Below are 10,391 nucleotides of genomic sequence, written 5' to 3'. Positions count from 1 at the left end.
TAGGTATTTATTAGAGTTCGTATGTGTATCTATGATAAGATGATACCCTCATTGCAGTCAATAGCTTCTCTTTGATCTGCTTGATCAAGGAATAATTCCATGGTTAATTCCTCCTTGTCAATTTCAATGAAGTGAATCATCTTTTGAGCTTTCAAATTACCTATAATTGTAACTTTGGCTAGCTCTGTATCATTGAAGCACTACATATTTTCTAAAAGCTTGTTAAATTTAAATTTCTTGAGTCTAAGCATGTCTCAACTTTGATTGCCCTTAGGATACATTTATCTCTAGCTGACAGTCCCTCTTCCTTTGCCTACTGGAGTCAAATGCTAACTTTTTCTATATGAATGTTATGGGTTCCTTAAATTGAGCCAATCTATGAAATTGCTTAAATCTATCCTACACCGTTAGTATATTTGCCTAATATATGCATACCTTATGCTCTGCCTATATTTGTGCTTGGAAAAACCTCTTTTGATATCTTCAATGTATAGTGCATTTCTACTTGGAGAATTGCCACACCATTGCAATGTTTCTTTTTCTTCATGGCTTCAGCAATGTCAATTGGGCGGATGAGGTTAACATTGGGTTACATTTTTCTTCTCTCAAAAGACACCATTAATTGAAGCTCTACACGCGATAAGTCAACGATATTATCAAATACAAAGGCGAAGTATGTTGCAATGGCAATTGCTGCTCGTGTTAACTCCTCTATGAGTTGGATTGTAAAAAAAACCCTAAAAATACCAATACTACTATATTACAACAATCAGTTTGCATTAGGATTAATGGATATGACTTGTTTCCATTTCCACACCAAGCACATCTTTATCCACTATCATTTCATATGCCAACTCGCTGTTCAACAAAAGATCTTGTTTCAATACTACCCCACATACATAATGCACGGCTACCTACTCACGAAGTTCCTCTCTAGGCCAAAGCTTGCTTAATATTTATCCATGCTTGGCCTGCTTGGAGGAGCAACTCCCAATTCTTGATACTTTGGTTAAGCTGCTGTGTTGGAAATAATCACACAATTAACCAAACATAATGAACAAATTGACTGAAATGTCGCACCCTATCGAGTGGGCACGACCTAATAAGTTGCTTCCCCCTCGATAGGGTAAAAACCCGTATAAACAAATTTTAAAATAATAAGAAATTTACATTTTATCTACCAAAACTCTCAGTTGACTTCTAATAAGTCATCCACCGTACTAGTTAAAACTGGCGGAATCAGATGCAAAGTCTGATCCTGCCGTGGACATGCCTGCGCTCTGAGACACACTGGTGTCTACACACACATGCTTATTTGAGAGTTGCTACGATGTTCGAGCACGCCGGGCTACAAGACATGACCGCCGGGCTACAAGACATGATACCTGGTTCGACCTCTGAAGCGGCGCCCGGTGCTTGGGTCGAACTCGCGGATGTGTTTGTGGGTCGTTAGACGTATTCAATTGTGTCGCTCCCAGGAATAAGATAGGCACCGCGAGCTTTGAGCCAGTTCACTTTCTCTTCATCGACAATTTTTTTGAGTTCGGCCATGAGTTCTGTGGCATTGTCAGAGTGCAGGATCCATGATCCCTTGGAGAGGTGCTCAGTGTAGTGGACACCGTTGGGAGCAGAGGTAGATGTGCAGGATTCGTGGCTGTTGTCCGCCTGAAGTCGACGTCTTCTGCAGTTATTGAACCAGGCCGCTCCTGTGTATGAGCCACCGACGAAGCACCACACAGTCGGGCCATTCCCATTTCCCACCTCAGTCGTGCATCCTCCGTTGCGGTAAGCTCTGCCGGTCTGACAGCTGGAAAGGTCTCTGATCAAAATGGATCCTTCATTCGTGAACGCCGCACAAGTTCGCTGCGCAATTCCTGGGAAGGTGTATCCTGTGCCCGTACAGGCAGCAGAATTGTCGAAGCCCTGGATATCCACAGCTTCGACTGCAGCAGGCAGCGTGGTGACCACCAACGCAGCAATGACCAGCAGCAGCTTGAAACACGTAGTCTTCTTCATGTTTGCAATCTGTTGATGTAACGACCTGTATGGAAAAGTACTTGTTAGAGCTGCACTTCCATGCCTAATGATGTATTCCGGCAAGGCTATCAATCCGGCAACTTGTTGATTTCGAGCCTCAAATTTAAAACCCCTCACTCACAGAAAAGTCGAAGAGCTTGAAGGTACCAATTTTTTAACAACGGTTTGAAACACTTGGACTTGCGGAGAATGTTAAACCCACTGGACATGATACAAATTTAAATGAGGTCTGACACGATGATGCAAGCTCATCGTCTGCAAACTCATGAGTCGCATGCACGAGCATCATACACATGTTTCTCAGAATTTTCTCTGACCAATGTCATGCGAACCGGCTGCTGGAAAACGATCAACAAGATGAGGCAGGACATAAAACATTACAGTTAGTTATTTGGAGTGAAAAAAGTTAGGAGAACACCCACTGCTAGATCAGTTTCGAAGCTGTTCGCTGTTGTGCTTTGGCCCCTCCTCCGTGACAGTCCTAAAACACTCCTTATGCAGGCTACTTGGATCTCTGGGTGGCTGATTGAGCTCCAAATGGACTGAATTTATATACAGCGTAGCTTGGTCTTCAGCCTGGGGCTGTGCAGGCATTATCAGGCGACGTTACTTTCAGGTCTGCAGGTATCATCCACATAATTTGTTTAATATTTTCAATGAACTATTTTTGACCAGAAGTTTCAATGCATGCTGCAAAGGAATTCAAGGTTACGGAGTCATGTATATCGACTTTATCTGCGTTTTGGTGCTAGAATAGGGGGGGACTGACTTGTCAGAAGTGAGGGGTAATTTCTCCAGTTCCATTTTTTTCTTTTTTTTTTTTTTTTTCGTCGAAAATCCAGAACATTCTCAAGTCTTCTTATCTCACAACTCGAAAAATGTATGATGTTCAAGATATTATCTGCAGCGGAAAGACCATTTGTTTCCTCTATCCACTAGGACGAAAGTGTTTTATGAGTCATTCATACGACACTTCCTGAACATGAGTTTTAAATGCACGACACTTTCTTGGATATGAGGGTTACGTTGACGATGCTTTCTGCATGATAATATTAGAATTGTAACTTCATGGAAGCTTCTCTCTGAAAGTGCATTTTAACGCATGAAAAGCGAGTCGTCCACTTTTGTTTCCTGTAAATTAACACACTCGGTTATTGTCCTGCGTTTAATTCGCACGCACATGGCATGGCATGTTCATTCAGGATGTACACCAAATTCTCAACATCACCGACGTTTTCTCTTGCAGAATTGAACTTTTGCAGGGATGGTTTAAGAGACGAAAAAGTTGCTTAAAACCCTAGATTTGTGATAAAAAAGTGAGCAATCAGTGTGTCAAGTTGGAAACCGTAGTTTCCAGGCATCACAACAACCTACTACGAATGCACATCCCAACTGCAATAACTTATAGAAACCAGATTAACAAGTAGACATGCATACTATTCTGTGTGAAATGTCTGTTGATTTATTTTTTAAAGTTTGAAATAGGCACGTGTGCTTATGATTATTCAAAATGTTTGTATGAAATACAAAATTTTCAAACTTAGGATTTCTAGTTGAAAATAGAATGACGCCTGTGACAGCTTTGTGTTTATTAACTACATTGGTTAATTTTATCAATGGCCCAAGACCTTCAGAATGATACTACAAGAACATTTAAGTTTGAAGCAATTATAGAGATCTCAAGACATAGATGTCTATAGTTTAGAAGTTTTTGAAATGTATTTATTTGGTAAAGAAAAGTAGTTTTTTTTAGAAACCTAACCTTTTGGAGATAATATAAACTAAGTAGTTATAACATAGACTACACCATTATCTTATTATGATTCCTAAATCTTTATTGCAAAATTTCCTCAAACATAAAAGATTAAACATATTAAATTTTTATTGAATATTTTTGGCATATCTTTTGAATATTTTGAAAAAACTACTATATGAAAGTAAACCTAAAGACATCTTAATATCTAGGAGAGAAGGTGAGAGTTTGTAATTTTTAAATCTTTTGATTGGATGAAATTAAATAGATTTATTCAATTGATTTTATACTTAATAAAATTATTTTAAAATCCTAAGAAGAAATAATGAAGTAGAATGTATTTTTTTTAAAAAATATTAATAATTTTATTCTTTGAAATTTATGTCAACTTTACTTTAAATGATAATTATTGCAAATTTTTAAAATTCATGTCAAAATTTTCTATAAGAAGCATTAAAAAGATTAAATCTTTTATGTTAGTTATAATTTTTAGAATTAAGATACAAGATGAAGTATTTAGCTTTATAAATAAATAAATATTATATTATATGATTTCTTTTTAATTAATATTATTTCTAAAAATTAAGAAAAAAAAATATATATACATATATATATATATATATATATATATCTTCTTTATTAATTTAATATTCTTAAGAATTCCTTTATATTATAATCTTTTAAAAAGAGCCTCTAAGTATAAAACCTCTTAAATATATTTAAAAAAATAATACTATCTATTCTATATAATTTTTTTTTATATTTTCATTATATTTATTATATCTTGTAAAATTATATTAAATATAAAATTAATTTTAAAGACTTTTTAATTTTAATTAATTAAAAACTTAAGATATTATGGCTTTTGTCTTTTATTTTTTATTATTTGCTTACATTTTAAAATAAAAATATAATGAAATAATACATAAAAAATAATTAGAAATTTTATTGAGAAGAAAAAATATTTCTATTATTAAAGATATAAATCTTATCAAAATTCGACAAATAATATATTCAAATATCATTAAAGAAGAAAAAAACAAAAAAGAAGATATAGATATTAGACAAAAGAAAAAATAGAGTGGCTATTACCAAATCCATAGGATCCAAAGAATCTTGAACTATGATTGAAATATTAGAAATACATTGATAAGATTGAAATAGCCTCACTTTTGTCTCTATGTATAGTAGTTACCAAGAAAGCCTTGTTGAAGTTTTCTAAGAATTATACGACTTATGGCCTAAGTATCAAGTTGTGAATTGCTTTGTATTCAATTTCTCAAAAGTTAGATACTTATAGATTAAGTTTTAATAGTAATGTGGCATATTTATAGAGAAATATAAGTTAGATCTTGAAATAATTTATTTTTAGAAAAAATCGTTAATTTTTTTTAAAAGAGATATTATTTAATTAATATATTCCATCTATTTCAATATACTTCTATTTATTTATGTAAAATATATTTTTCCTATACTATCTCTCTTTCTCTCCTCTTCTTTCCTTGATCTTTTTTTTCAAGATAAATTTTATGATAAAAGATTAAGTTTTTTCAAAAACTATTTTAGTCTAAGATCCATGCTATAGTATTTACAACAAAATTTGATCTATGTCCTCTATAAAAGGGGTTGATAAGTCTCTTTAACAATCAACTATGTTTCATACTAAGATAAAGAGACCATTTATATGTTTGATCATTGTTGAAGCCTTCATAACTACTTATATAAAATATTTTTTGTTTATTATTAGGTATAATATCATTTTTAAATATATTATTAAGAAACAAGAGTCTAAGATTCTTGTACCAAACATGTTGTAGCTTGACATCTAATTAAAAATAAATGTCTCTTTAAAGATCTTTATCTTGATTTTAATCTTATGAAGGATAAAACAACTTCAATGCTTTATCTAAAAACATTACAAATAAAAAATATTTAGATAAAATTTTTGGTTATTAATTCTTATGTTGCAAAGAAATTCTATAAGTTGATTCTTAAATTTGATTTTTCTTAATTTAAACCATCTTCTTATTAATAATCAATTCTTATTTTTCTTACATAACATCAATGAATAGCACTAATAAATTCTAATATATTTGCAAGGTTCTCATATTCTTCTAATGTGTATTTTTTAATATCAAACTTGAGCTAATGTACAAGATTTTATAATATATTTTAGTACCACCTTAAATCCAAGACTTATTTTATTTCAAACTTGTGTTTGTTATCTATTTTAATAAGTGATGGTAATAAATATTTTCTTTTCAATATATTAGTTGTAGGATAAGACTCAATAAGACACATTTGGAATACAAAAATAAATCTTTATTGATTACAATAATTATAATCAATATGAAAACACAATATTTGTTAATAAATTTGAAAAGTCTACAATTTCAAATTATAGATAACAACCATAATTAAAAAAAAACCAGATTTGATAAACTAGAAGAACACACAAATCAACATATAGAAAACTATTTTATTAGAAAGAAAATTTAATTCCCTTTGTGTTAATTAATATTACATTACAAATATTAATTTGATATTTATTTAAAATATTCTTTTTGACTATTACTTTAAAGAGAAAAAAATGAATATAAATTGATATTAATCTTTAATATGTTGAAAAGTATCCTCCATATCCTTGATATAAAATAGGACCCTTAATCACATCTAATATCACTTCAAAATTCATGATACTAATAATTATTATATAAAAAAATAGCTGTTATATTTACCAATTAATTTTTTTATTATATGGTACAAATACGTCATTATGGTTAGATACTCTACCACCACAAAAATAGATTCATTAAAATTTGAGACTTAAAGATCTTTAATAAATTCCATTAAAACAATTGACCACTGTTTCTTTGAAACACATAAAGATTAAAGAAGCCTGTAAGATTGTTGATGTGGAGTCTTTCCTTCAAAATATGTGTCACAAGATCAAACACATACTTTGACAACTTTCTACACTTAAATCCATCAAAATTTATTTAAAATAAGCTTCAAAGTTTTGTTATATCTAAAATGTTTTTGTCGCTACACAGTCATAATTGAAGTGAACACGATTGTCTTTTGAAGAGTGCTACGCAGCAACAAGAATTCTCATCCATTTGAATCGCTTTCCTGCATCGCTTTCCTGCTGTTTGTGGGGACGCATCATTTGTCAACCTGGCACCGAGACCCGGAGTGGAGGCCACCTTTACACTTGGGAGCAATGGGACCCAACTCATGAATTGTGCATTTGAGGTGGTCCACAGATCTTACTGCTGCAGCCAACAAAAGTGATGAGATATATATATATATATATATATATATATTACAATACGCCTGAACGGAGAAGGGAAGTGACCAGATCACAGCATTTGGTTGTCGAACATGTGCGTGGGATTGACTAGTTGGACACAAATCCCAGCATTCCGTGGCCTCCTTGGCCCACGACTTCTCCTCTTCATCAGCCTTGTGCGTATCCACACTTTCTAGATCAGGAAGACGGGAGCTCACAAGGAAGCAACCAGAGTCTTCGATTCTGGTGTATATCCCTCTAAATACCTTTTTCATGAATTTATTAGCTTATGTTGATTCGGAAAGCGTGCGTGGTATTGTACTGCGGGAGAGGATAATGGAAACGATATCGAGCATTGTCATCCAGCGGCACAGTCACAAATCGATCTGCTATCTTGGCAAGATAAATTTGGGTTAAGCCTGTTGAAATGCACTGTTAGAGAGAAGCTTCTAATCAGTGAATACCCAACTTGGAGAATCTGAGGTTTGGGTTGAAGTGTTGGTGAATATAGTACACGTGATGCTCATATCTAAAAAATATGGAACAAGTACAGAACAACATCCGCAAATCATGGTCCAAAACGTGGAACAAGAGTGGTCCTATACGGAACATTTTTTTACTTCGTAAAAGTCGTGCAAATGACTCATAAGACACTTTCTCTAGTGGTTAGATAAAAACATACACTCTATCGGTTTTTTTTAAAATTTTAAAATTTTTTTTTATCGGTTTTTATCTATCCACTGAGTGGTTAGAAAAAACCGACAATCTGTCCACTCTGAATCTCATGTTTATCATGCCTTTTGAAGTGTTCTGGGACAGTGACACTTCAGAACGCTTTGAATCTACGCGTAAAAATGATGAGAGTAGGTATGTACTTATCAACACATAAACATAACTCGACGCTGGATGCCGTGTAATAGAAGAACACTAAATATAATAAAATAATGTACAAAGTATATTTAAAAAATAACTTAATTACAAAGCAATAATAAGTGCCTTATATTTTGTCTTGGGGAGAGAAGTTATAACTTCATCGTAATTACTTTGTAACTGCCTAATAGTAATTCTATATCTACTAACATGTATTAGTAAATCTAACATGCCGCGCAGATTAAATTAGGATTGATAGATTGCTAAGGTGGCTCCGAATCCCACGCAGTCGTGCACTTGATATGGGTTTATAATTCAACAAAAAGAACACCACTGGAAATGGGAAGTTTGACCTGGACTCCTGACAGGTTAGACTCGCGGGCATCCTCGTAAAACTCACCTACCTTTATTCCAGAACTAACGCTCAGATACAGTCAGAACTCATTACCTCCTGCCTTTGCATGCCTTTGAAGCATGTCTTCAAATTCAACAATAATTCTGGATTATACCTGCAGACCTGACAGTACCGTCGCCTAATAATGCCTGCACAGCCCCAGGCTGAAGACCAAGCTACGCTGTATATAAATTCAGTCCATTTGGAGCTCAATCAGCCACCCAGAGATCCAAGTAGCCTGCATAAGGAGTGTTTTAGGACTGTCACGGAGGAGGGGCCAAAGCACAACAGCGAACAGCTTCGAAACTGATCTAGCAGTGAGTGTTCTCCTAACTTTTTTCACTCCAAATAACTAACTGTAATGTTTTATGTCCTGCCTCATCTTGTTGATCGTTTTCCAGCAGCCGGTTCGCATGACATTGGTCAGAGAAAATTCTGAGAAACATGTGTATGATGCTCGTGCATGCGACTCATGAGTTTGCAGACGATGAGCTTGCATCATCGTGTCAGACCTCATTTAAATTTGTATCATGTCCAGTGGGTTTAACATTCTCCGCAAGTCCAAGTGTTTCAAACCGTTGTTAAAAAATTGGTACCTTCAAGCTCTTCGACTTTTCTGTGAGTGAGGGGTTTTAAATTTGAGGCTCGAAATCAACAAGTTGCCGGATTGATAGCCTTGCCGGAATACATCATTAGGCATGGAAGTGCAGCTCTAACAAGTACTTTTCCATACAGGTCGTTACATCAACAGATTGCAAACATGAAGAAGACTACGTGTTTCAAGCTGCTGCTGGTCATTGCTGCGTTGGTGGTCACCACGCTGCCAGCTGCAGTCGAAGCTGTGGATATCCAGGGCTTCGACAATTCTGCTGCCTGTACGGGCACAGGATACACCTTCCCAGGAATTGCGCAGCGAACTTGTGCGGCGTTCACGAATGAAGGATCCATTTTGATCAGAGACCTTTCCAGCTGTCAGACCGGCAGAGCTTACCGCAACGGAGGATGCACGACTGAGGTGGGAAATGGGAATGGCCCGACTGTGTGGTGCTTCGTCGGTGGCTCATACACAGGAGCGGCCTGGTTCAATAACTGCAGAAGACGTCGACTTCAGGCGGACAACAGCCACGAATCCTGCACATCTACCTCTGCTCCCAACGGTGTCCACTACACTGAGCACCTCTCCAAGGGATCATGGATCCTGCACTCTGACAATGCCACAGAACTCATGGCCGAACTCAAAAAAATTGTCGATGAAGAGAAAGTGAACTGGCTCAAAGCTCGCGGTGCCTATCTTATTCCTGGGAGCGACACAATTGAATACGTCTAACGACCCACAAACACATCCGCGAGTTCGACCCAAGCACCGGGCGCCGCTTCAGAGGTCGAACCAGGTATCATGTCTTGTAGCCCGGCGGTCATGTCTTGTAGCCCGGCGTGCTCGAACATCGTAGCAACTCTCAAATAAGCATGTGTGTGTAGACACCAGTGTGTCTCAGAGCGCAGGCATGTCCACGGCAGGATCAGACTTTGCATCTGATTCCGCCAGTTTTAACTAGTACGGTGGATGACTCTCAAGGCCTCTGTCTTGGAGACCAAGTGTGAAGGTTGTAATGCAGTTGTTTCTGCGTGTGAAGTGTGAATAAAATGAGCGTTGTGCATGATCTGGGCGCTTGCTCCTACATCTCTCTACCCCAACGTTGCAAATGGTTACTATGAGTTAGACACGGACACTGCTGCATCGCAGAATCCTGGTCACTGCAAGATGCCACAGTGCTGTCCTATCTTCACACAAGTCTGAACAATCTTTCTCCATTTGAACGTGCAAAATCACTGTCATTTTTTGGAGATGGAAGCAAGCAAATGATTCTACAGTGGTTGTTGGAACTTAAAGCACACTTAGGGTTAGGATATAAGTTCTATTTTTTTGAGTAATTAGGTTTTCATTATTGTTATTACTTGTTTTACATTTTGCTTTATATTATCGAGGAGAGTTCAACTGCAAGGGTTGTGCCTCTTTGACGAGGTGTGACGCTTTGACACCTCAC

At 35.8% G+C, this 10,391-nt stretch overlaps 2 protein-coding genes across 2 annotated transcripts; one reads left to right on the top strand and one right to left on the bottom strand.

Moving 5' to 3' along the window:
• Positions 1-1,062: 1,062 nt before the first annotated feature.
• LOC112273540 (uncharacterized) lies at positions 1,063-2,548 on the bottom strand. The gene is made up of 2 exons (XM_024502444.3): positions 2,460-2,548; positions 1,063-2,041 (listed from the first exon to the last, which is right to left on the bottom strand). The coding sequence occupies exon 2, from the start codon at positions 2,014-2,016 to the stop codon at positions 1,450-1,452; it is 567 nt and encodes a 188-aa protein (XP_024358212.1). The 5' UTR covers positions 2,017-2,041; positions 2,460-2,548; the 3' UTR covers positions 1,063-1,449.
• A 6,026-nt stretch (positions 2,549-8,574) lies between these two features.
• LOC112273402 (uncharacterized) lies at positions 8,575-10,025 on the top strand. Its single transcript, XM_024502129.3, has 2 exons — positions 8,575-8,663; positions 9,082-10,025. The coding sequence occupies exon 2, from the start codon at positions 9,107-9,109 to the stop codon at positions 9,671-9,673; it is 567 nt and encodes a 188-aa protein (XP_024357897.1). The 5' UTR covers positions 8,575-8,663; positions 9,082-9,106; the 3' UTR covers positions 9,674-10,025.
• Positions 10,026-10,391: the final 366 nt, after the last annotated feature.

Source organism: Physcomitrium patens, chromosome 20, assembly GCF_059467195.1.
Source record: "Physcomitrium patens ecotype Gransden chromosome 20, ASM5946719v1, whole genome shotgun sequence".
Taxonomy (NCBI): domain Eukaryota; kingdom Viridiplantae; phylum Streptophyta; class Bryopsida; order Funariales; family Funariaceae; genus Physcomitrium; species Physcomitrium patens.
Note: the sequence above shows the minus strand (reverse complement) of the source record. Positions and strands in the feature narration are given on the sequence as shown.

What these genes read in the sequence shown, in the direction of transcription:
- LOC112273402 (XM_024502129.3), top strand. Translation starts at nt 9,107, where the DNA reads ATGAAGAAGACTACGTGTTTCAAGCTGCTGCTGGTCATTGCTGCGTTG.
- LOC112273540 (XM_024502444.3), bottom strand. Translation starts at nt 2,016, where the DNA reads ATGAAGAAGACTACGTGTTTCAAGCTGCTGCTGGTCATTGCTGCGTTG.